General features: G+C 38.7%; 1 protein-coding gene across 2 annotated transcripts; it reads right to left on the minus strand.

Moving 5' to 3' along the window:
* Window positions 1–27983, minus strand: adgrg1 (adhesion G protein-coupled receptor G1). Of its 2 annotated transcripts, XM_015004956.2 has the most exons (16): window positions 27889–27982; window positions 27552–27716; window positions 15013–15085; window positions 9194–9453; window positions 8879–9065; window positions 8672–8708; window positions 8375–8474; window positions 6276–6401; window positions 6038–6154; window positions 5271–5313; window positions 5059–5165; window positions 4777–4892; window positions 3744–4006; window positions 3554–3653; window positions 3073–3350; window positions 1–2494 (listed from the first exon to the last, which is right to left on the minus strand). In XM_015004956.2, the coding sequence occupies exons 3-16, from the start codon at window positions 15074–15076 to the stop codon at window positions 2367–2369; spliced, it is 1926 nt and encodes a 641-aa protein (XP_014860442.2). In that variant the 5' UTR covers window positions 15077–15085; window positions 27552–27716; window positions 27889–27982; the 3' UTR covers window positions 1–2366. The 2 variants fall into 2 exon arrangements, with proteins under 2 accessions (XP_014860442.2, XP_087860244.1); XM_088004118.1 differs by having other exon boundaries at window positions 27552–27983.

A 27983-nucleotide genomic window follows, 5' to 3' on the forward strand; every position in this document is an offset into this window, starting at 1 on the left:
TTCTTTAACCAAAACATGTTTTATTAATATTCCTTGCAGACATATACAAATGGTCAGATATACATAAGGATTTGACTGAAAAATATTCTTTCAAAATTAAAAAGTGCAAACATCACAGCATCTAAAAAGTGTGTGTTCTTCTGGGAAGGAACATAATTTATTCACCAAAATTCTAAATGTGGGGGTTTAACTATTTCTGCAGCAGTAAATTGTTTTATTCTAACTTAAAACACATTCCATACTTTATTATTCTTCCTGAATACACCAAAACATATCACATTTTCTGTAGAAAACATTTCATTTTTCATTACTAATGCCCACTGGGTGTACATCAAACTAACTGAGGCTAAGCAACACAACAGCAGTCTAAAGTGCTATTTCACTATTCAACTATCAGTTACAAAAGCACAGAACAAAATGAGGAAACATCTGAAATGTAAAAGCTTATCTTCAACAACAACATCTAATCAGAGCACAGTAGCATACAAACATTAAGCTTCATGTTTCTGTGTTGTAATAAAGCTTAGCGACGTTTCTAAATGATTCTAAATCTGAACCAAAGCAGTTTAATTTTCATCTAGAACCAGCCTAGGGATTCTGCAGCTCAGGCTCCGGGCCTGAGTTTGGACTTCCTGAGGAACTGGGAGGCGGGTTCTTCCATACGAGCAACAAATCAACTACTTCTACTGGTTTACACCTGAAGTAATGCGCTAGAACCCCGCATATTCTTCTGTCATATTTTCATCAGACGGAACATTCGTTGCACAACCTTGATTTCCTGTTTATTCACAAATATCCGTGTGTAAAAATATCACCTGCATCTCAAATGAGGAGGTCAGATTATATATTCAATGTGAAACTGACACCAATGAAGCGGAGAAAATACAAACATTTCCTAATATTGTGTTTTCAGTTCTTTAATCCCAAACAGAACCAAAACTACTGAAGGGAACAAAGAAGAATTATCTTGTAGCTTCACAGCAACAGACCCTGCAGTGATGACTTTCCTTATTACCAATAGGAAAAAACACATCTGTTAAATATTGTTTCTCTTTCTTAAGAGAAAGAGAAGCAATAAAAATTAATAAGATAACTTCCCATCAGTGTTTTCTTTAAAACGTCTGACCAAAGTCATTCCAGTCAGATGTGGTTGAACTAGACGTCACATCAGCATTCACATCTACAGTAACCTTGCGATGCATTTCTACAGAAACCCAGATCCAGATGATACTTTTTAACCTTGTTGCTAGGGAAACGTTTTTTTTTTTTTTCCTTTTCCTCGGCTTTTCTCAGCAGAGGCAGATTTTAACTGATTCACGATGTAATTATAGAATTGTACATATTTATACAACCTTCCAGCCAGAAACAATCATCGATTATTTATATTCTCATCAGACATAATGTCACACTGTGTGGGTGTTTGTGAGCGGACATTGAAAAAAGACGGCGCTACTTTAAAACAATCACTGACTTATTGTGGAGGGGATATTTGAAACAGTCTTATATTAGCATGTAGCATCACTAGCAGTCTCCTGGTGAATTCCCCTGAGAATTTATCCACACCAAAGAGTGCGATCAACATGTTTGTGGTAGCCGTTATTCTAACATTAGCATTACAGATAAAATTAGCATTTTAGCTACTTTTTTCGTATAATAGACTTTGTTATGGTGCGTTCACTGACTGCAAAAACACTTTGGGACTCAGCTGTCAGCGTCCCATCAAGCTGAAAACGGTCAGATTCTGGTAGTATCTTTATTTATAAACATCTGATGGTTTTCACAGACCAGTTATAGGCCACAAGTTAGATGATGTCACTTACAGCTGACTGGTGTCAGCATGTGAAGCTGCTATATATGCTGGTGTGTTGTGAAAAGCTCCAGGATCTAAATCTACTGGGACTTGCAGGAAGAAGGTCCATTAGAAAACAATCTGCAGTCAGAACCAAACCCACACGGGACACAATCAGTTGTTCTTTGCTGCAAAAAAGTGATATAACTGATAGATTATTATAAGGTCCATTAAATAAAATATGTTGAAAAAAATTGATATAAAAAAGCTTAAATATAGATTTTGGTCTCTGAGAAGCCCTTCAAATGGAATAAAATATTATCAGTAGCATGTTAGGAGCATCATACCATTTCATCATCACAACCTTGACTCTAAGTCAGTGGTTCTACCACTTAGCTCTGCCTCAAAGTGATTGTATCAATCTTATTGGTTCAGCCGGTGCTCATTCTGTTTATGAACATCACAACGTAACAAACTGACAGAAAACCTGAGCTCACAAGTCTGCCTCTGGACTGATTCTTGTCATGTACAGTGATCTGAGTCTCACAGTCAACCTCACACCTAGAACTCGGAGCGGCTAGCTCTTCTCGCTCGTCTGCAGCATGTGTTGCTTGACGGACCCGGAGCTGGTGCTGCCTAGAACCGACCTGCTGGCCTGTTTCCGGACCCAGTTCATCATGCAGAACCTCAGCATCAGGAAGAAACCTGGAAACAGAAAGAGGATTCAGTCACTAGGTCACAGTTTTGGTTCAAAATGATTTATGAGTAGGTAATGGAAGCAGAATAATGAGAAAGAACGGACCCAGAGCAATCCAAAGGATAATATGGACAAAAAATATAAATGTTGACTGCATGCTAAATACTCACTACAGTTCTTTCTTTATTTTTTTACTTGTTGTATTCTGTTTGTGTTCAATACATTCACAAATTCAGTTTAAGGAAATATAGTGCTAATTATTCTAATGAAAAGGAATGTTGCTGACAGAAAGGGAACTGAAAGTAACTTTTAGATCTGGATGAAAACCTTGTGTGGTCCATGTGAGAGGAAGCAGTTTTTAGTGACCTTGATAAGACCCGAGCACTCCATCATTCCTACACTGATACAATGGAACTTATCTCTCTGAGACAACAATGAGTGTCCCTGTGCATCAACAGATTAAAATGGTAAAAAAAAAAAAAAAAAAAAAAAGAATTTAATCACGCAAGATAATAAACCCTGAGCTTTAGCAAAAACTAACCATAAAAAGTGCAAACAGGACAGGATGGTCACCACTGACACAAACCTTGAAAGGAGTTCAGGAAGCAGGAGAGGAAGAGGATAAAGTCTGACAGTGGCTCAATAGTCAGGAAGGTCAGACCCCAGGTTACTCCAAAGAGGCAGCTGAGACCCCAGATGCTGAGGAAAGCCACCCGGTTCTGCTTCCACTCGTCCCTGGTGCGGATCTCCCGGAACACCAGGAAGAGCATCACGACCCCAGAAGACACCAGGATGGCCAGCAGGGCCATGGTGGTGAAGCAGTGAGCTAGTAAGGCATTTTGTTCATTCAGTTTCATCCAGCACCTGCAAAAAACAAAAAAATAAGTCAAAGGGAATGATCCTGAATTCAACTTTTATGGGTTCTGAAACTTTTCCATTCCACAGCCTCCTAAGCAGCGTTAGCTTCAGGCTACGGACTCCCTTTGGTAACCCACAGCTCTTGATTCTTTTATTTACCACCCAGAAAAAGTCAGATGTTATGTTGGATCAGATGTGAGAAAGCTTACATCCGATAAGGATCATCTCCGTCATCATCCGGCTCAATTTCTGCCATTCCATAAATATCCCCCACACCAGCCAGGATACCAACAGGAACAACTGGGAGGACTGGGACAGAATGTTTAACAGGTCAAACATGAACATGGCTTCACCTTTAAGACAAAGGTCATACTGTAAAATAATGCTTTCCACGCTCACCAAAACCAATCAGGTACCACACGTAGGGCCGTGGGGAGGGTCTGAACACCATGTAGATCAACCAGAAGGTGTTAAGCACTTCTATCCCCATCCAGGTGAGGGAGCTGAGCAGGGCGTAGTGGAGCAAGGCCCCCACCCAGGTGCACACATCGTCACCTCCCACGTTGGCCAGAATCCCAGTAAAGAAGAAGAGCAGGCTGAGGAGGGCCAGGGCCAGAGCTAGGCCCAGGTGGATGGCTACAGCCTGCTCCTTGGTTCGTCTCCTGACCGGACACAGGAAGAGACAGGAGCAGGTTAGCAAAGAACAAACACAGGAGAAAAAAACAGGGGGAAAAACATCCAAGCAGACCAACGTTTTATTTTGTTTAGTTTAAGTATTTCTAGAGGGTCTGTTGACATGAATGTCACACCAGATGTAAATAACAACCCAACTAATCCACACATACCAGCAAATATAAATAAACAAGTGAATAAAGCAGAATGGTACAACAAATATACAAATAAGATAAATAAACCAAGCATTAATTATTGCTCATTGATGAGGTATGAGAAGGTTTCTCATTCTCCAAGTCGAGAGGTGATGTGTTCTCTCAAGATTTTCACAACTTTGTAGATGCAAAACATAGCGATGGCCTTGGTTACAGAAATGCATTGATGTGTGAATATATCAGTGATTTAAAAGAGAAAAAGACATTTGGCCATAAACCAGTCACAACTAGGCATTCTATTTCTGCTGCGGTATTTCTGACCAATCAGAAGGCTTGTCACAGAGGTACGGAGCTCTGCTAGAGATTTAGATTTAACAGCTCAAAGTACCAGATAGTGGTTTTCCATGAAAGTCACTGGTGATGCACAAGACTCCACTGATTTGCTACATAATAGCAAAGGATAGAGTTAATTTCCTGAAGTCATTTTTCCCAATTCATGTAGATCCTAAAATAAATTAACCATGAAGTTTGAAAAGTCCTAAATCCAACTAAGTGAAACTTGCAGAAACTCTGGATTTATGTCCATGTGCTCAGAGTCGGTTCACCTGTTCCTGCAGAAAAACACGATGAGCCCGACGCAGCTGATGAAGGACGCTGCACAGCCTACATATGTAATAGCAGTAAGTGCCAGTAGGTGGCGCACCGGTTTAGGCTCCAGTTGCTGCAAGAAAACAGTGCAATGAGTAGAGAAACAAGGTGTTGCGCAATAAAAAAGAAAATCTTCATTGTATAAATTCATTTTTATATATAAGAGAAGTAAAATTCCCTCCGATTCTTTGTTTTTTTGTTGTTGTTTTTTTTAGAAGAGTCTGAGCAGCATGTCTCACCACCAGCACTGTGAAGTAAGTCAGATGGTCACACTGGCACTCCGTGTGCCATGATCCTTTCCTCTTTGTCTTGCATCCGAACGTCGACCAGTTCACCTCCAAAGGATCTGCACCAATGAGTTGATCATTATTGGGATCAATAATGGGATCATTGTTGAATAAAACACAGTGTTACATGATCAGTTTGTAATCTTGATTCAAACATTTCCAACCTCTGCGAGTGTCCCAGGAAACACATTTTCTTCTGAGGTTCCACTGGAAAAAAAAAAAAAAAAAAAAAAAGAAGAAAAAACACAGGAAGGTTTATTCACACAGATAAAGTTTTGGACTCATGTTTGCTGCAAACTCAGCTACAAATTAACTGCATGTTTCCTGTAACAAAAAAAAACAAAACAAAAAAAAAAACTAATGTGAATATGGCAGTCTGATGAGCAGCCGTGTGGCTGCACAGAACAAGCAACAGGTGAAGTTGCCGCCTGGTTTTGCACAAGCAGGAGAGAAACTTGCCGGTGGTTTTTGCGTGTTCTCTAAATCGCTCTGAGTGATAAACAAGACGTTTTTTTTTGTTAACAGATTTAGAGATAAGCCACATCTGTAGTTTTCTCCGGTAACACACTGCACACCAGGTCTTGGAAACTAACACAAAAACCCAATAACTTATTTACGATCTAACTAAGTCTTACAGCCACAAACCTCTGTGTGTTTTTTGCTTGGTGATAGACCAAAACAAAATTGTGCATTTACTGTCGAGTGGAAGGAAAATAATAAATGGTTTTCAATTGAACTTTAACAAAAAAAACATGAAGTGTGAAATGCAAATGTATTTCCCTGCTTTACTCTTCCACCAGTTAACAGCTGGTATAAACGTTGGCTGAGACCAGCATTGTTGCATGGTTTATTATAAAAGTGTGGGGAAAATACACTATTAGAGAGAAGGTTTGACATCAACAAAACATTCAAAGCAACCAAACAAACTTACAGGTACGTATTCATGGTCAAAGAAAATCTTGACCGGCTCAGGCAGATCAGTGATGTTCTCATTCTCCACTGAGATTTCCACCACATCCATGAGAGGTCTGGCCTCCTCGGAGCTTACCTGGAATTTACCCACAGAGACACGTTTACCATCCAACAACCACATTACACAGAGAACCAGGGAAAGTGGACTTAGTAGGGGAAACAAAACAGCAAACTAAAAGCTTATTGGATCTCCTTACAGTTTCATGTGCTGACAGAGAGAAAGCCGGGAACATGGAGATATTCTTAAGGAATGTGACGGACATTTTGCTCTTTGTTGTCTTGGGTGGTTTCAGGTCAGAAGGGATGTCAACGGTGACAAATGTCTACAGACAGAAAACATGAACACAACGCAAATATGTTACAGAGTTGAGACATTTACTTCCTACACAATCAGGAAAACACCCTCACAAGTCAAGACCTGCCACATAAGCAGAGTACTGCTTTTCTACAAGCGAATGAAGACATTTCTCAGCCTGTCAGACCATCACTGTGCCACCCTGCAGCTGTGTTTGTTGCTGTGTACACTTGTAATGAGTAGATGTGTCTGCTGATTGCCAGGTGCTTCTTTAAATGATTTTATTTTAAGACACTTTGCTTTGCAAACCTCTCACCTATTTCTCTCCTCTCCATCACTACTGCCCTCTACTTGAGTGAGCAGTAAGTCCCCGCTCGTTTAAACCCTGCGCTCCTCTGTGACAAAGTCAACCATTTTCTCAGCGACTAATAACCTTTAGCTGTAGTTTCATGCAATCCGTCTTCACTCCCCCAAATCATAAGAAATGTTGTTCTAAGGTGTGAAAGTATGTTTGATCCAGAAAGATGCAGGTGAAATGTGATGTCTGTGATAGAATCACACTGCTACCGATGTGGTTGAAACGCTGCAGTCTGTAACAAATGGACACGTAAAACCACCATTTTCATGTTGCGTTCTTCAGAGCAACAAGTTAAAAACACAAAATACTTTTAGACGACTGACGGCTGTCAGAGCAGAAGCAACAGAAGTTACGGTTTACGTATGAATTGATTCCATCACACAGAGCTGCAGCTGCTAGACGTTGATTATGTAGGAATTTACAATAATTAAGCCACTGCACACTGTATTTATGATTATCAAAGAGAAGAAGTGTTGTAGTGGGCTCATAGTGAAACCAAACTGGGGGGAGAGCGACCTGCAAACTGTGGCTTTGGGTTCCCACATGTCTGGTTTGTTGTTTTTCTCTTTCAGTGACCAAAAAAGTAGTAAAATCTGGAGTAAAGCTGCTCGGTTTACAGTTTCGGTTCTAATCTCTAATTGTATCTCATGACTAAACTGCTAAATAAGTTTGTGTTATGAAGGATTAAGATTCTGCTCTTGAAGATCAGGATGTTTTAGAAAACAGTAGTTTGGTGGTGGTGATCCGACTACAGTCAACTGAGTAGAAAGTACCAGACTACTGCTAATTGTAAAAGAGATAAAAACAATGACGTTGTTTTATTTGCTTTTTATAACTCAGAAAAAGTTTCACATTTTAAAATTATGTTTTTTATTACAGATTTGTAACTAAAGGCTGAAGGTTTTGTGACAGCTTCTACTTCAGTGTTTCTCAAAATATCAGTACGAAGAAGCAGCTGTATTATTGTAATCATATTTTCTTCTTTTATATTACACATGAATTTAGCGGCACACTTCTATGAAAATTAAATTTCCACATCTGCAAAAAGGCAGATTTCCCTGGGGATGATGCCGTCACCACCATGTTCCTCATAGTGTAGTTATACAAAGGATACGTTACATCGCGGTGGACTCTATTAACCAAATCAGGTAACAGAGGGAGGCGACTGCTTCAGCTGGATTTTATTTAGCTGCATCAGGGTAAATGGGACTGAATGTATACGTATGACACTTTCCTAATTTTTATTTCTAAGAAAGTTTGAAATGTATGATTTTCTTTTAATACAATTATGTATCAAATATGTACTGGTCTCTCACATAAAACCTAAAAAAAAACATTAAAATTTGTATTTGTAACAAAATGTAAAGAATTGAAGGTGTATTTTGGATTGAGTTACTTACAGAGCCTCTAAAAAGTATTCACTCCCCTTTGTGTGTTTTATTCTTTTTTGTTGTTTGTAATTGCAACAAAGAGGGTGGAACATGCAAGAGTGGTGAATACTTTTTAGACACACTGTAAATTAACTTATGAGAAAGTTATTTTAAAAAAAATTATAGCACAAAATAAGCAAACTTTTGTTTTGAAAAACAGAGCATATGACTAGCAATCCTTCAGAAAGTCTAAATATAATATTGATATGAAACCTTTTGCTTTGGTCCACTTGTGAAGACTTTTTTCCCTTTGAAATCTTTCTTCATCTCTTGCTCATATCTCTGAGCGCATGGATGTTCGGTGTCACGAAACCTGTCCCAGAAATATGAACAGAAACATCTTCAAACTCAAAAGAAGCAACTTTATCTCAGAGGCACAAACAATGCTTCCTGTTTTACAATAGCATTCCAATCAGTGAAATTAGTAGTCAACACAAACGCAGATGAGGAAGGGTGTCGTCTAAAACACTGTCATGAAATTTGGCAGAGGGTGAAAAAAAAAAAACGTACCCTTTGACGAGCCCTTTAGCCTGGTCACACAACTTCTCTGTAGAGGAAGAAGTTATAGGGTTGGGTCACTTTGTTCACATTAACACATTTAAACATTGAAATGAACAAAAGTGCATAAAATAAACTAAACAGCTAAACATGAACAGTTTATGTCGCTAATTTAACCCATTTCTACACCTTTCATTTAATAAAATCCATCCGTCTTACTGCAGTTGGTGTGATGTCCCGTGAAGTTGTAGCCTTCCAATGTTTTCTCTTGCAGTGGATCATTCCGGACTGTTCCTTTGGCGATACCATATTCTGCTTCAGGCATATTGGCCCCATTACTTAAATCTGTGCAACAATTTTGTGCAGGACTTGAAGGAGGGCAAAGAATAAGATTTCTTTTTCCAACCTTAATAAGAAAACAATAAAAACAAAACCAAACAACAGGCTTTTAAAAGACAGATAAAGGAATCTACAATGAAATGTGAGCTCAACCAATCAAAACACAACCAGCATGGTCTTCTTTTACTGACGCACCTTAAGCATCATCTGGTCCAGCAGAGGCTCCCAGTGCAGACAGAAGTTCATATCTGGGTGAATTACATATTTGTCGAGAGAAATCACCTCAGTCCTATTACACTCGGCAGTGATTTTTCCTCTGACAAACAGAGAACTCTCATTGGCTGAAACGCTGAGCCCTTCACAGCCTGGAGAGACGTCGATATCCAGGTTCAAGGGTTTGTTGCCGTGGCGCCATTTGCCACAAAACTCCAGAAAAAGGTCATGTTCACTTGAACCTGTTGAAATGACAAATATGTTTATTATACATGTGAATTATGAGTTTAGATAAACTTTATTCACTTTCTAACACATTTAAATTATCTGAGTTGCCTACAGTTACCTCATTTCTTCAGAATATGGCTGCCCTAACACTATCAAGAAAAATAATCAATACATGATAACTATGTTATTTTATTTTGTCATTTAAGTTTTATTGTGTTTTAGTAACACAATACTAAATACTACAGAGTAAACTCAGTAGAAGATTAATTTAGTATGTTTTTCTCCCAAACATACTAAATTAATCTCCAGCTGCAAATATATGAGAAATATATCTCCAAATAGACACAGCCAGGGTGATTTAGGTACGGATAGTCCAGTACATTTTTTTTAATTTACAAAGACTTTCATCCAAAGAGAAAAACACAGGGGGATGCTTCCAAAAACATGAAGATAAGTACCAGCGTCTTTTCCACATTTCCAACATTTATCGTCTCACAGTCGATCATAAACATCTTTGATGACATATAAGAATACTGAGGTTAAGGGTGAACAACTTTTATCACAACATTACTGTCATAATGACAAAGGTGATAAGAACTACTGATTAATTTTTTTAGGTAAGTGCATGACTATGACTGGGTGTTACAGCACCTATAGCCCCACAAACACAAATAATGCTCTTGAAAAACATTGCCATTTGTAATGTATTTCTTTATGACACCAGTCATGTAAAGAAATGTGATTTGTATGACTAGACTGCACACAATAACTGTATTTTCAAATTTATTGGTATTTATTTGTGCTTTTAGTGAAAAAAAAAATACAGTGAAGAAAATAGTAAAACTAGCAATCCCAATAGGAAGGGCCATAAAAGCTCTAGAAGCTGAGTTGTTGGCCTACGATTGGAGATTAATATATAAAATGAATGACGTGAATTCAGCATATGAAGAATTTTTAAAAACATTTAAAATATTATATAACAAGCACTGCCCAATCAAACAATATAAGAGGAAAAGCAATCAAAAAAATGAACAGTGGATCACAAAAGGAATACAAAAGGCATGTAAAAAGAAAAACAAACTTTATAGAGAATTTCTAAAACATAGAACATCTGAATCAGAAAACAAATATAAGAAATATAAAAATAAGTTAACTAATATTATAAAAACATGTAAAAAGGACTATTATCATAAATTACTGGATAGTAATAAAAACAACATTAAGGAAACATGGAATATTTTAAATAGAGTTATTAGAAAATCTAACAATATCAGCTATCCAGACTATTTTATAGATAATGAACAGAATATTACTGATTTGGAAAGTGTCGTCAATAAATTAAATAGTTATTTTGTTAATATAGGACCTCAATTAGCAGAAAAAATACCGACTACAAAAACTGCAACTCAGCAATATCAAATTGAGAATAATCCCAGCTCCTTATATCTCAACCCTGTACTAGAAGAAGAAATCATAAACATTGTGAATAAATGTAAAAATAAGACATCCACTGACTGTGATGATCTGGACATGAAAACTATTAAAATAGTAATTAAAGGAATCTCTAAACCACTAACTTATATTTGCAATTTATCATTTCAAACGGGATCATTTCCCAACAAAATGAAAATAGCTAAGGTAAAACCTATGTATAAAACTGGCAACAAACACCTCTTCACTAACTACAGGCCTGTCTCTCTTCTCCCACAATTTTCTAAAATCCTGGAAAAACTCTTTAAGAAAAGAGTGGAACAATTCATAGAAAAACATTCGCTACTTAGCAGCAGTCAATATGGATTCAGAGCAAACCAGTCAACATCGCTGGCCGTAACTGACTTAATAGAAGAAATAACCAACGCAACAGATAGTAAGAAACTAGCAGTAGGGATATTTATAGATCTAAAGAAAGCTTTTGATACAATAAATCATGAAATCCTACTTAAAAAATTAGAACGCTATGGACTTAGGGGAGTAGTTTCTGACTGGATGAGGAGTTATTTAAAGAGCCGAAAACAATTTGTGAAATTGGGAGATATGGAATCTGACTGGCAGGAGACTGTCTGTGGAGTACCACAAGGATCAGTATTGGGACCAGTTTTATTTAATCTTTATATAAATGATATCAGTAAAGTGTCCAATGTATTAAAATTTATCTTATTCGCTGATGACACAAATATTCTAGCCTCTGGCGACAATTTAGAGCATCTTCTCTCAACAGTCACTTCAGAGATTAGTAAGTTAAAGATATGGTTTGACCATAATAAATTATCCCTAAATTTGGACAAGACGAAAATCATGGTCTTTGGGAACTGTTATAAAAATACTGAAATCCAAGTTCAAATAGAGGACGTAACTCTAGAAAGGGTTTTTGCTAATAAGTTCCTCGGTTTAATAATAGATGACAAAATCAGTTGGAAACCTCATATTAAACATTTACAGAGTAAACTCAGTAGAAGTATATCCATATTGGCTAGAGCTAGACATGTACTGAATGCTGAATCTCTTCATATTCTATATAACTCTCTGATTTTACCATATCTATCATATTGCTGTGAAGTGTGGGGAGTTAATTACAAGAGCTCTTTACATCCGGTAACTGTCCTACAGAAACGAGCCATTAGAATCATCCATAATGTTGGTTATTATGAGCATACAAACCCGCTCTTCATAAAATCCAGAATTCTCAAATTTGACGAGCTTGTAGAATTTAAAATGGCTCAATTTATGTTCAAAGTATCTAAAAAGTTGTTACCTGAGCACATACAGAGCACGTTTTCTGAAAGAGAAGGGGGGTATAACTTAAGGGGTCACTCAAACTTCAAGATCCGCAATTTTAGAACAACAAGAAAAAGCTTCTGTATTTCAATTAAAGGTGTAAAGTTATGGAACAAGTTACATGAAGATTTAAAACAAAGCATTAGTTTAATACAATTCAAAAGAAAATACAAGGAGGTAATTTTCAATAGATACACATATGGGTGATAGAAAGCAATAAGGTGTGTATTGCAGATAACTTGGTGTAAGGGTTTAGAAAGACAAACCAGCATAAAATGGGAAAATGTATAGGTAAATATTAGTAACTGTTACTTCTGACTGCCACTTTGACTTTGATTTTTTTAATGACAGTAGGACTCTAAAGTTTCAAGTGTTTAGGGGTAGGAGTTTATAAGTTCTCACTTCTTCCTACCCCATTTTGAGCATGATATGTTAACTGAAACAAAAAACCTGTATTTTCTCTTCTTTTTTATGCACTTCTTGTTACTGTGCACTATTTTATTTTTATATTTGTATCTTGTTCGAATAAATTTCATTTCATCATTTTAACAGGAATTAATCTTGACAATGATAAATTAAAATTCTTATCACGATAAATGATAAATGTCACCCCTAAAGTGTAATATTTAGATCCCACTGCCACACCAGTCTCACACTTTCACAGATCCTGTTTTGTGTATAAATATTTTTAATAAAACAATGATGGTGACTGTAAATTGCCAGGCGAGTGATCATATTATCAGATCAGTTTTAGATACTATATTAATATAGCAGAGTTCAGCTGTAAATACTTCCATAAATCCCCTTAAACTGTCACAATAAAAGCTTCTTTTACCTTGTACCTTCCATAAATATGTCATCCGTCCTCTGCACTCGTTTAGCCTACTATAAGAACTACTCAGTTATTCCACCTTAGATATGCCACTTCCCTGTTCTGTCTAACATAGAGAAGTTGTGAACACCCCGCAGCTGAAAAATGAATCACAGTAATCAAGTAATGATTAAATTAAAGCATGAATGTAAATGTCCAGATCAGTTCAATCTGCTTAAATGAAATGTCACATTCCATATATTTCTGAAATATTCAAATGTAATCTGCATAAAAGTCAATTAGAATATTTTCTGATCAGATGGATGCAGTGATGACAATTTACATCTGACACATCCACATCACGCTGGTCATTCTTAGTGATTACAAAGCGAAGTAACATATACTGTACATGCTGCAATGTTTTATTATATTTAGTCATTTCCACCTCTGTCTGATTTGATGCGACTTTAGGGAAAGAGCGTTTCCTGACGTTTTGAATTAGTGAGTAAATAATAGTTCTGAGTGGTGTGAATTCCTATTTAACTTTCACTAAAGAAAGAATAAAAAGATCGTTTTGCAGATAATTCTTGAAATAGTGATTACACAAGCGAAAGAGCACCGAGGTCAAGAAGATTCCAAATGTGTCAGCAGAGCTACTGACCACACCTATTTCTGAGGACAAGTTAGAAAAGCAAATCATAGTAAACAGGACTGTTCTTTCACAACGCTGCCTTTTGCTGACAAAAATAGTTTGGTTATTTCATTTCTGTGTGATATTTAAAAACATTGAGGATACAACACAACATTATTTCTGTTCATTTTTATAATGAAGGATTCATATTTTTCAGAAACTTTGAATCTTACAAAGACAAGGTCAATAAAAAAGGGAGTTTAAATACAGAAATGTGTGTTTAATGAATATAATGTAACTCAGTATGTAGTTGGGACTCTGTTTGCAAGAATTCCTGCCTCACTGGCATGAAGAAGCTCATCCCGGACTCTGCTGAGGACTTCAGGAAGCTCAGGTTGCTTAAATAGCAACATGTGTAGTCATGCCTCAGATTCTCTACGGGGTTCAGGTAAGGTCTGTTTGCCAGCAAACCATGCAAATGACAGCATGGTCATTAAAGTAGGAGGTGGGTGCCTTGGCAGCTACTGCCTCCATAACGCCTCTGAGCATGAAGTGACTCCTTGTCTGACTTTGGGGAAACAGTGAACCAACACTAGAAATGCTCCTCAAGTCATCAACCCATGTGGATTCTGTTCCTCTCCACTTTTCATACAGAATTTGATTTCCACATGAAATACAAAGTTTAGTTTCATCTGAAAAGAAGAATTTGGACTCCTGAGCCATGTTCTTTTTCTCCTTAATCTTGGTAAGACACTTCTGATAATGTCTGTGTTTCAGGTGAGGGTGAACAATAGAGCGTTTTGAATGTTATTTACTTCAAAATGCTCTCAAAGTGGCATTGCTTTTTCCCTTCCACTAAACCTTTTATTAATATGTTTAATAAAGGGCTCAGTAAATGACCTTTGGTAGCTGAGCCTTGCAGTCAGGGTGTCAGTGACTGTCTACTGGACAACTGTCTGTCTTCTCCATTATTGTGTCGCCATAACAGAACATTTCTAAATAAAAATGTTGTTCTATTGGTTGCATGTGCTATGTTTATTAGTGTTAAGCCATCAAAACCCAGTCAACCACACTAGTCTGCATGCAATAAGTAAAAGTTTCCCAGTTTGAAATTATTTGAATGCAGATATGAGAGGAAACAGCATAAGCACAAAATAATGGAAAAATATAAATACCAAGACTTTTTTCTGTTATTTCTCTTTTTTTTCCCGTCAGTTTTTTCTGAGTTCATTGAAATCACTAATGCCAAAAGTCAACAATGTTTGGATTTGTTACATAACAACACAGTAAGCTGAAACTACACTATAGCAAGAGTTGAGCATGGACAAGTCCACACTGAGAAAGGTGTTGTCTTACCAGCTGACAGGAGGCTGATGATAAAAAACACAGTCGTTAGATGATCCGCCACTCGGGTCTTCATGGCTGTCAGCTGTGATGGAGAAACAAAAAAGGTGAAATACAGTGAGAAAAAAGGAACAAATCTGTGGTTTGCAAGTAGAGTGACATTCAGCAAATAAATTAAAAGTGCCTGCTCATCAACCACAGGGTTCAATGAAAAAAAGCCAGTCCCTGACTATACAAAGGCAAATCAAAAGAAAAAATCAAAAAAATCTAAATTGCCTTTTTGTGCAGACACACTTCCTGAATAAAACAAAAAAGTATTCTGGGGTTCCTCATATTTGACATTTTGTTAATGATACGATTGTTATCCAGCAGCCTGACCTGCTATCTGTCCTGTTGTATCACTGAATACAAATGAACTCAGGCTGAAAATACACACAAGGACCCTTATGAGCTCTTATCAATGGAAACAGGCCTTCCCTTTACCGGCCAGGCTCCCACATGCATCAGCAGATCGTTCTCGCCACCTCCCTTTAGCAGGCAGCTTTTACTTTCTCAAGAAGGGTGGTAGTGTAGCCTGATAGCACTTTACTGCAAAAGCAGAAGTTTCCATTGAAACCTCAAGCTGTAAACTGAAAGAAAAAAAAATAGACAGGTCTGCACATGTTCCCTCTGTAAGAGGAGAACCAGTAGAGTTAGAGCGCATTACCAGTGACGTGCTTGGTGAATTGGGCCTTCTCTTGGTGATCCCTCGTTCTAATGAATGACCCTACTGTACTCGGAATTGTTGTCTGAGTATCAAGGTGAGGTTAGATAGATTTACTTTCACAAGTGGAGTGTTACAGCTTTCACCATGATGTACTTGATGTACATATGAAACTGCAATAGAAACAGCTTTTAGTTTATTTCAAATTTAATGGACACAGAGACAAAAAAGAAAGGAGAAAAGAAAGAGTGAAAGGTGAAGGAAAAGGTTTGAAGTAGGGCTGTTGTAAACGAATATTTTAGTAATCGAGTAATCTATCGATTATTCTTACGATTAATCGAGTAATCGGATAAAAAAAATTATAAAATGAAATATTGGTAAATCTGCCATAATACCGGTGTTACTATCAGATATCAATATCAGTCCAATTTTTCATATTTGAGCATCCCTAACAGTTGCTTTTTTGTAGTTTAGAAAACTAACCTGTAACAATAATAGCTCACTTTCTAAGTTAACCAGAAGAAAAGTTATAGAAAAATCTGAAATTATATTGAATTTAATAACAAAGAGGCAGGCTCACAAATATGCTTATAAAAAATGTCTACAATCCAGCTTTTAGTTTATGTATTCATCTTCAGTGAGTTTAATAGATTAATTAAACTCACCTTGCTACCTAACCTGTCACGCTTTGGGTTTGAAAATACGGGAAATGCCGCCTGGAGTGGGAGGAGAGGGCGAATGAACGAACATAAGATGGGGTGGAGGGGAGGAAATAGACCAGCGGACTGACGAACCGTTAGACCGGGGGACGAACACGGGGGGAAGCAATACGGGATATTTACAACACCTTCACTGGTCACACTCAGAAACTCATCTACCAGCCATGTACGATGCGCTCCGCCACCCGTTTCTTCAGACCGGGATATGAAATTTATTGTGCGGTTCGTCGGTAAAGCTACATTTACACGGTAAGCATCAGCTACTCAGCCGCCCGCCCTGTTCAGTCTATCCGCTCACCTCAGCGCTCTTCCCGCCGTTCGCTTTCAACCAGCAGCCCCGGAGGAGAAATGCTGCCGTACTCCAGGCATTCCCCCAGTCATTTTAAGGATGCTTATTGGTTCCCCAAAAACGATAAAAAGTCGGGCATTATCATCAATCAATAAAATCCCCACGGGCCAATCTTGAAGATTGGACTTTATGCCGCTGAGACTTAGCTTTTGTCAACAACTCAGAGGCGGAAGTGAGAGCTCCGCGCAACGCAAATTAAGTCCCGGCCGGAACACGGTGCGCTAACTAATAAAACATCAATTAACGAAGCTTCGAGGCAGGTAAATTTTCCTCGAGGAATTTTAGTAATCGAGGTACTCGAATCATTCGAGGAATCGTTTCAGCCCTAGTTTGAAGGGAAAGAAGGAGAGAAAGAAGCATAGAGAAAACACAAGCCGACATCCTAGACGTCTTTACTGTTGTGTTTTGACCCAAACATGTGACGATGATGTCATCCAAACCCCTTAACTGTCATGAGGACACCGCTGTCCACATGGACTCATTGGAGAACATGTAAATATTTTGAGGAAGAAAGTTAAAAAAATTTTGATGAGGATGTGAAAACTGGGCTGAAACCACGTCTCCCTCAAGAACTACGAAGAAGGCCTCTGAAGAAAACTACGTCAGGTTGCGTCATATTTTCAGAGAATCATATAGTTCCTACCAGACGTACTTGCAAATTGACCCGTCAAATACAGTCTGCCACTTGAAGTGTTCTCGGTTTCAGCCAAAGACGACAGCTCAACAGACTAACTTCCAAGTGCGACGGGCTAGACGCTCATCGCCAACGTGTTGGTGAACAAGCTAGCCTGAACTCCACAAACAGCTGCAGGTTTGAGACTGAAAAAGCAGAGGCTGCTTGTGGCAGCACTCTGGGTTTCTGTACAATGTGCGTGACAGACGGCATTTGTGGAACGAGACACAGACAGATGCTGACGATTGTGGAGGGGAAACGGAGCAGTTACAGATCTTCAAAACATCACAGGACAGGCAGGAACTGGTTGAACCACAGACAATGCAGAAGGGCAGGCAACAGAAAGAGAGAGAGAAATGAAAACCTACGGAGACAAGAAACCCTACCTAGTCACTCAGACATGGAGGGGCCAGACATCTATATATAGACAAGTACACTAGGACACACACCTGATAAGTGAGGAGAACCTGAGGTCAGGTCAAATACATATTGGTGAAAGTGCTTCTTGGTGACATTGAAGAAAAACATCTCCATTCTCATTAATGAATGGATTTTTACTCAAGACGCATGCTTAATTATTATTCTTCATGAGGCTGACCTACAGTGAAAAACCATAAAACACAGATTACTATACGTCTCCACCTGTGTGTAAAACTTTACCCTACTACTATACACCCTTCCAGTTTGTTATTTCCTCTGTTTAATATGTGACCTAGTGACGCCACTTTAGGTGGTTAAAGATTGAGAAACGGCTGCTTTACGAACCCACAGACAGAGACAAAAGCCTCCTGAGAAAGCAGAGCAGCGGTTTCATACAGCACAGCGGCTCTGGTCCAAACCGAGACTTCTCCACGTATAACCAAGGTCTACATAGCAACAGCTCACAATACCAATATCTAACTCCAGTCCTAATACTTATATTGGTCAAATTCATGGGGCGGAACAGATTTGTTGTGTTGTCAAAAGGTGCGTATATTTCTTCCACATTGTCATTTTGATGAATGCCTGAGCTGTGAGAGTGGTCATCTAAATTTGGGACAACATTGGTTTCAAAATGCTATCTGGAGTTTATATTCAAAGGAAAATTCCCATTGTCACTTCCTGTGGTTGTTCTGTCTCTGTTGTGATAAGAAACGGTTAGAAAACAGTCACGCTAACTCATAGGAGCCCGTTAAAAAAACCATGTGGGAATAATGAAAGCATCTTTGCAAATAACTGAAGCTCAGGTCTTCTAAGTTAAACTTTTAATAAGGAACCAGTGTTACAAACTGCACTGCAGAAACACAAGATCTTTGCCAAGTGTTTTTGGCCTAGTTTTGGCCTATTTAATATCTTAGTACAATTCAAATACGGTAAAACAAACTTATAAGTAACTTTTCAGAGTTTGTTTAAAGTAAATAAGTCATTAATATTGATTTTAAAAGCACTAGCAGGTTATTTCACTTATAACAATTCCCATGCTACAAGTGAAATAATTTGCCAGAACTCATAACATATAAATTAAACTGACTCATTTTATTATTCCTATGCTTTTAATTTTTGAATGAGATAAGAGTAGTCCTTTCTCTAATTTACCATTTTCCCCATTCATTTCTGTATTTGTTTATGTACTCACACCTAGTTAAAACAAGGGTGGCGTCAATTCATTTGACCTTTACGATGAAAAAATACTATTGTCAAAACATCATCTTTACACTGGAATCTATCTGTGAATGTCAGCAATGTTCTTTGACTTTGAAGTGGTTGGAACGTGTTAACGCTCTGTAGGAATCACAGGGTTATGGCTAAAACTCAAAGTTCTCAATTCCAACCGCAGCTGTCGCTCTGGAGAACGCAAAAGACTGTGTCCCGTGAAACTCTCTACCAACGCACTGTTTGGTCGGCTCTGCAGTAACCCTACAGAAGTTATAAATTACATTTGCTGAATCAGAAATAATGAGTCAGTTTCACTGTCGGTCTTCCACACTCAGAGTCTGGGTATAACCTCGACTGAGTGATGTGTTGGACTCCATGCTGGAAACACAGTAAAAAGAAATTCTTCTGGATCTTATAGATGAAACACAAACTGAAGATGTGCTTGCACATCAGCCTCCTTCACAAGGATTTCTTGCTACTAGACGTGTCGCAATAAGCAACAAATGAAATAATCACAAACTGAAACAAACTCATTAATTTCCATTTGCAGAATTTTATTGTTTTTCTCTTTTCTCTCTTTCTACCAAAAACTGGATGACAAAAGTCTTCAATCTGGTGCTTTGGTTTCTACTAGCCTATTTTTTTTATTATTTTTTTTTTTCATAATCTTGTAGAACATTCCAGGTCTGTGCAAATTTATTGCATTGTCTCTGGTGTACTTTGGTAGCTCTGTTTCATGTTGGTACAGCAGGATATCTTAGTCTTTACGTTCAAATGACGTTAATAAAAATTACAAGCTATTGATTTTGTCCGTGAGCAACTTACACAAAATTGAATTGAGGACGGTCAAACAGCACTTGCTGCATTTCTCTGAGTCCCACGATGCAAACACAGCCTCGCCTTGCTCAGATGCTGGTAACGTAGAGGTGTCATTCCACCCACTCACAGCTTGTAAGTGTGAACCCACTGAGTTTCTGCATTCGTTCCATAGGACACTTTGACAAGAAGCATGAACCACCTTATGCGTGTCTCTAGAATTGTGCAAAACAATGCACAATTCTATTGGTATTTATTGTTTTGGTATTTATTCCGCACCAAAACACATCCCATAATTAAAAAAAAACAGCTATTATCATATGCAAATGGGAAAAAATACCCACTTATTATTTTGATCATTATGAAGTATTTTCAGTTTCTAATGACTCAGGTGGCGTATTCTATAACTTTAGTCTCCTCCCACACCAACTCTATCATCCTGAAGGGTAGCCAGGCATTTATTCAGTACAACAACTTCTCCTTCTCTTTTACTTCCCAGGCCCTGCCTGTGAGAACGAGCGGCTCTGAAGCAAAACGTGCACATGTGAAACTACGATATCGGCGCACAGACGCACAACTTCACAGTTTCAAGTCTGGCATGCACACTTATCTTGAAATGCTTCGCTTGTTCTCTTTCACACATCAACGCGCCAGGACAGCGATCCTCTTACTATGCCCAGGCAAATCACAAAATCACCCCAGCTCCCCCACCGCATCGCTATATTAAGCTGAGGGCTTTCCAGTAAATCCTCCCTTCTGTTGTCATCGTATGGGGGTCTGACTGACTCACACATGCCTACTGTCTTCACAGGTTTCTCTGAACATCAGGCTGTGGGAGCAGCATGAAAGGCAGGCAGCACACAGCCGAGGCAGGAGTCAACTCCACTCCAGTGGATGTGTGAGATATTTCAAAATAAATGAAAACAGATTATGTTTGTTTTCAGGTGTGCCTATGGTAGAGTCGGTTTAAAAGTTACTCATCTTCAGCTTAAAAATGTCAGAATTATTGTATCTTGGGCTGCACAATGGATTGCATTTTTATCATTGCTGCAATGTCAGGGTGTGTAACAAACCCAAAGGATTGTAAGTGTTAGATTTTTGTAAGTGAGTATATTCCTTTTCTCATTTTTAATGTTTACATTTATCTTTCTCTTTTTGTTTGGGAAAATATATTCCTTTTTTCATTGGTTTTTACATTGTTAAAATATTTTTATTTGTTTTTGGTTTTGTTTACTTTTGTTTTTATTTTATTTTCTTAGAGAATATACTCCCTTTTAGTAAAGCACCTAGCAGGGCACATGCACTAGAAGATGGAAATGTCAGACTCCTTCCTAGGCAGCACAGAGGAAGGTGGCACACTTCTTTGTGGTTTGTGTCACTGAGATAGTGAGAGATGAAATTATCTACTTTCTCTTTCTCTGGAATTCTGTGACTAGTCAGCATATTTGATGGGATAAACAATAAAAAGCTGTTGCCATCAATACTTTCACTGGAGAGAATTATTTTGAGTCTTTTGAACTTCTGTCTTAAAAGTCTGCAAAGATGTGTGTGTGTGTGTGTGTGTGTGTGTGTGTGTGTGTGTGTGTGTGTGTGTGTGTGTGTGCGCGCGCATGCGTGTGTGTTTGTATGCTGCATATTTCTGTCGCTCCAGTCATCTGTTGCCTCTTTCTGACGTACATTTGCAAAACAGAGCAAAGCGTCCCTATCATGCGATCTGGGGCATAACAGCTTTAAACCAATGTGGTTTAAAGTTTGAATGAAGTTCAAGTTAGGTAACAACCGAACCAGCAGCACATTGGACGACATCCTGGAGCTTCTTCTGAGCCCTCAAAAAGACAAAGCCTCCATATCTGCCTGGTCTTTCCTCTAAATTAGTGTTTATGATGTACAGCAGGCACTTACAAGCATTTTCATTGGAGGGCTCTGAAAATGCAGAACTATTGTGGCAGATCCTACCAGAGCTATCCAGGATATTATTAGAGGGTGCACAGAAAACTCTGACCTGACCCACATGACTACAACCACATCTCCAACACCAATCGTGTGTGGCGCACAAACCTTACCCACATGAATACAGGTTACATGATGATGTGCTTGGCACTTGGCCTGTCACAATAATCAATAAATCAATTAATTGCATGAAAACCTGAAACAAACTCAATAATTTCCATTGGTATGATTTATCACTTAACTTTTTTTCTCTCTTCCTACCAAAAAACTGGATGATAAAAGTCTTCGGTTTGGTGCTTTGGTCTCAACTCGTTCGTATTTTGGAGCACAGTTTTGTTTACAAAGACATCAAAATTCATTTTATCTGTGTTATTTATTTTGGACATTTAAATGTTCATTATAATTTAAAGTTTTTTGATATTTTAGAATGTGCTCTTACGTTATTATTTTTGCCATTACTTTTATATTCCTTGAAAATGGTCTCAAAACAATATTATCGTTTATTGCAAAATGTTAGGAACAATTTATCGGCCAGCAAAATTTGTTAACATGACAGGCCTACTTGGAACACAGAAATATGCCACAAAGCGCACTGCCCAGAAAAACAGCAGATCTGATACACACAATGTAACACACACACACACACACACACACACACACACACACACACACACTCATCTGCCTGCATAGCCTACCTTTTTACAAATTAGATTAAATAATAATGACAAAAAAGCAAATCTTATTCGTCTGTCTGCTGGCTCTCCTGGTGCAGCCTCCTCCTCAACAGGCAAAGTCAGGCTTAGGAAAACCTAAAAGTCATTTATTTTCAATTTCATATATTTCAAAAATTACAATATGAAACAAAACAGCTTTATTCTTGTCCTAATGATACTGATGATGCAGTATCCTCCTTTAGATGTTCGTAGATCAAACAGTCCTTATCACATCTCTTACATGAGAAAACAGCGTGAGTTCTCGGTCAGCTCGGAATGCGTTCAGTCTCGACAGTCACCACCTGATGTACTCAAAGTCCCGCTGTTTTAGGGCTGAAACGATTCCTCGAATGATTCGAGTACCTCGATTACTAAAATTCCTCGAGGAAAATTTACCTGCCTCGAAGCTTCGTTAATTTATGTTTTATTAGTTAGCGCACCGTGTTCCGGCCGGGACTTCATTTGCGTTGCGCGGAGCTCTCACTTCCGCCTCTGAGTTGTTGACAAAAGCTAAGTCTCAGCGGCATAAAGTCCAATCTTCAAGATTGGCCCGTGGGGATTTTATTGATTGATGATAATGCCCGACCTTAAAATGACTGGGGGAATGCCTGGAGTACGGCAACATTTCTCCTCCGGGGCTGCTGGTTGAAAGCGAACGGCGGGAAGAGCGCTGAGGTGAGCGGATAGCCTGAACAGGGCGGGCGGCTGAGTAGCTGATGCTTACCGTGTAAATGTAGCTTTACCGACGAACCGCACAATACATTTCATATCCCGGTCTGAAGAAACGGGTGGCGGAGCGCATCGTACATGGCTGGTAGATGAGTTTCTGAGTGTGACCAGTGAAGGTGTCGTAAATATCCCGTATTGCTTCCCCCCGTGTTCGTCCCCCGGTCAAACGGTTCGTCAGTCCGCTGGTCTATTTCCTCCCCTCCACCCCATGTTCGTTCATTCGCCCTCTCCTCCCACTCCAGGCGGCATTTCCCGTATTTTCAAACCCAAAGCGTGACAAGTTAGGTGGAGAGGTGAGTTTAATTAATCTATTAAACTCACTGAAGATGAATACATAAACTAAAAGCTGGATTGTAGACATTTTTTATAAGCATATTTGTGAGCCTGCCTCTTTGTTATTAAATTCAATATAATTTCAGATTTTTCTATAACTTTTCTTCTGGTTAACTTAGAAAGTGAGCTATTATTGTTACAGGTTAGTTTTCTAAACTACAAAAAAGCAACTGTTAGGGATGCTCAAATATGAAAAATTGGACTGATATTGATATCTGATAGTAACACCGGTATTATGCCAGATTTACCAATATTTCATTTTATAATTTTTTTTTATCCGATTACTCGATTAATCGTAAGAATAATCGATAGATTACTCGATTACTAAAATATTCGTTTACAACAGCCCTACACTGTTTCCATTTTTGCATCAGGTTTTCACTTGGACAAGCCCCAGAGAACCATGATAAATGTTTCACAGCCAAACCGCTGCATGTCATTTCAATCTCCAGCATCTATGTTTTTGTACCATGGGGAGGAAATTAAAGTACCTGAAGGAAAAACCATCCAGAACAAACAATCACTACGGAATATCTACAAGGCCCACTTCTGTTTCTAACCCTACTGTAGAGATAGTTTTGAGTTACCAACATTAAACTGACTATAGTATTGGATTATAACCCAGATCTGAACAAATTGAACAAATGTCTCCTCTGTGTGTCTGACATGAAGTTCCTTTGGCATGGTAATCGACTTCCCCTTGATTCATACCTGCGGTTAGAAGCGTGACATGCCACACGGTTTTGTTTTCCTGCAGACACTTCAAGTTATTCAAATTCAAGCATCACTTGAGAAATGTTCAAAGCTTGACAAAAAACACAACCACAATAACCATTAAGCAGAAGTGACCAAGCTTGTACATCAACAGTCATGAGTTGCTTATGATAAAAAAAATATATAACATGGTCTACTTGAGACCAACGGACAGACTGAAGACTATTGCCATCCAGCTTTTAGTAGGAAGGGAGAGAGAAAAGAGAAAATCAATTAATCATGAAAATGGAAATTACTGAGCTTGTTTATTTTGGTTGATTTACTGCTTATTGTGATTATTGTAATTAATGCAGATGGTGGGAAACGGAATTTGTCAAGAGAAATGTAGGCAAACAGTATGCTGGACTATGAGATCTGAGCCGCAAACCGTGTGAGTCTGTGCAGCATACTTACTGCACCAAGTTAAGAGGAAATTATGGATAAAAGACGAAAGGTCACCTCACCAGTTTGGCCGCATTTTAGACACTTAAAACAAAAAAAACTAATAACTAATTATGGATATTGACTGATATGAATTGCTTATATTGTGATACATTTTTCAGACATATCGCCCAACCCTAACTGCACTTAATGCTCTCTGAAAATTTAAACATCCACGCCTTCTGATTGCATCTGCCTCTATCTTCACAGGCAACACATTTAATCTCCTCCTGCTACACTACCATGGCAACCCACTGAAACCAGTAAGCATTTCATCTCAACTGTGTAAGTTTACAGAATGACAGAATGTGCCTGATAGGTGATCTCAATATCTCTCTGCTCTGGCACCTCGCCGACATTTTCTAATGTTTTAGGACCCAAGATTGTAACGTTGCCCAGCCCTTCTTTACAGTACAAAGTGTCTGGATGACTGCACTGGAGCAGTTTTCCAGTCTACACAGCGGTGCAGGGAAGAATGCATGAGGAAGAGGAACCCAGGGAACAAAAGCAGCTCTTTGTTGTCAGGCATTAGAGCCGAAGTGACAGCAAGCGTGAATAAGGGTCAAAGATCACGGGCTGATTCAGAGCCTGTTTAAAAGACGAGCTCAAACAGCACAGGCAAACGCATGCAGAGTCCTCAAACACTGCACAAGGTGTCCATGGAGAGAGGGTGGGGGAATTCAGCTTCCTTCTTGTACTTTTTATCTCTTTAAAGTCATACTTATAGCAAACGAAAGTAGTACTTTGTAGAGTTGAAGAGAACTCTCTCCTGAAGGAAAGTGCTGAGCTCACAGTGCTTCAGCCAGAGGCACCGCTAAGGGAGGAGTGCCGATCCCTTCTACATGCATGGTTATCAGATAAGTTTGGCTTTCTTTGGCTGATAGCGTTCCATGTGACAATGACACCAAACATCTTCATGAAAGTCAGAATTTCAATGATCAAAGTGAACATTTACTCACAATCTCTTCCCATGCAGCAAGCAAAACAAGACATTGCTGCCAAACTGGGCTAAGACAGAAATAAGTGTATTTTTTCACCACAAAAACTCAGACATGGAGCTCTAAGGTCAATGTTGTCGGCGTGGGATGCACCCTAGGATGCATTTGTGCTGCATTCTTTGGGAAAGCACCATAGTGATGCACAGTGCACTCTGCTCTGCGCCTTTGGGGAGGAAATTGAAGGAGCAGGTGGAATGCTGCAGATAAGCCCTTTGTGGCTGAGAATAAATCAATAACTACCTCGCTTCCAGACAAAAACCAGCAAATTATTAGACCTCAATCACTCCCAGAGTGTACATAGGTGTGGATCAAAGAGTTTTTAGTTTGCCATCAAGAGCTCTCTTTCCCTCACTATAAAAAATGAAGTCAGCACAAAGGAAAAGAGGTGATCTGCTATGAGTCACCGCTAACGCTTGCATTTCAAAAGATGGGATTTTTTTTTTTAAACATTTGTTCACTTTCGGTTTCAAGCGACATCTCTGATCTGCATGTGCTCCTTCAGGAGTCTTTTAAATGGTAATTGCCCTCGTTTTACACTTACGTTCACACCTTTTTGTTCTTGATGTTCCTGCGAGTGAAGACTTTTGATTCTACACCTTGGCACAGACAGAAACCACATCCTCCAGCTGAACGAAGAGCGGAGGTTAGAACCGTATAGACGCTGCTCAATTCCTTTAAACACATATTTATGTACCGTGTACAAATGTTTTGAGTGTGTACTTGGTTTCACCCCGAGCTTTTTATTTTTGGCAGTCAGTCAGGGGTCAGAATGGACCGGTTATAAACTAACGTAGCTAATGCTGCTAAATGTTTTCACCGTCCTTGTTCTCTATGCAGCATCATTTTCTCTGTCAACTCAATTACATAACTTAAAACACTATGAACTATAAAAAGGAAAATTTGAGCAACTAGGTTTCTGTCCCTTTTTAAGACCGTATATCATTAGTTGGTTGAAAACCTGGAAATGCACCCTTATATTTAGGAGGCATATTTTTATAAGTATTTATTTAGACATTTGCCTAATGTCACTAATGTTTTACCTAGAATAATGAAAAAAGAAGAAAAGTAAATAGTTTTTTTATTATATGACAGCCCCTGCCACACCTGCTGCTGCACAGTCCTGGTTGGCTGACAGTTTTGGACAGAAATGGTATGGAAGGTGACCCAGTGCAGCCTAGCTACAGCAACAGATAGCCCAACTAATTAAGCAGCTAATACCAGCTTGTTATACTACTGTTACTTAATAATAGTAGTCTGCACAGTAAGTGCCAAATGATTATGTTGTAGTACAGTGGTGCCCAAAGTCGGCCGGCATCCTGCATGTTTCAGTTCTCTCCCTGGTTTAACGCAGCTGGATCAGATAATGGCTCATTACAAGACCTAAGACGAATACTGACATGCTGAAAAGGTTGTTGCTACCACCAGAGAGAGAACTAAAACCTCCACTGTTGTAGTAGCTGTTTTCTTTGTATTAACACTCCCAAAAAACTAATAAATACCATAAATTGTAGCTATTTAGCTATTACGTTCTTTATTTGACAGCAGACTAAACAATTTTATTTTTCAGTGTTAAATAAAATAATGCGTCTTTGCTCACATTTTATGCAGTTTACTGCTCCTTTTATGTATCATAATAAATGAAAAAGTACACTAAAATTCGATGACTGGGGATTTAGAAATGTCGACAATAACAATACACTTTTACAGCTAGCAGCCATTTCAATAGTGAGCAGGCTCACCTTGAAGTAGGTCTCCTTTCTTGTAGCTTCTTTCTTTGTGCTTCACCTGGACGTCTGAAGCTCAGAGCCTCCTGGTAAAACTTTCAGTCGCTGATGTAAACCAAACGAGCCCGGGGAGAGTAGAGCAGATGCGGCGTGAAGGAACACACGGCGCGGCTACAACTTCTGATGAGAACGCAAATTAATTCATTTGACTAAGAGCGAGGCAGGTTGACCAGAGCAGAGGGAGGGGGGTAATTCCCTGTCACTTGCTTATTGCATCAGTTGAACATGCTGTATAGTTTCTAAATAACGTGGGGAAAATGTTCGAACAGAATTAAGAAATAAAAAGTCTCACGGAAAAGCGCGTGTGTGAAGTGTTTCATTCGGGACGTGGCGAGGACCAGTCTGCGTCCGAGTAGAGAAGACGGTTCGGTCACAGCGGTAAAGGAG

The sequence above is a fragment of the Poecilia mexicana genome, unplaced genomic scaffold (genome assembly GCF_051168715.1).
Source record: "Poecilia mexicana isolate PSO_F unplaced genomic scaffold, ASM5116871v1 scaffold_3, whole genome shotgun sequence".
Classification (NCBI taxonomy): Eukaryota; Metazoa; Chordata; class Actinopteri; order Cyprinodontiformes; family Poeciliidae; genus Poecilia; species Poecilia mexicana.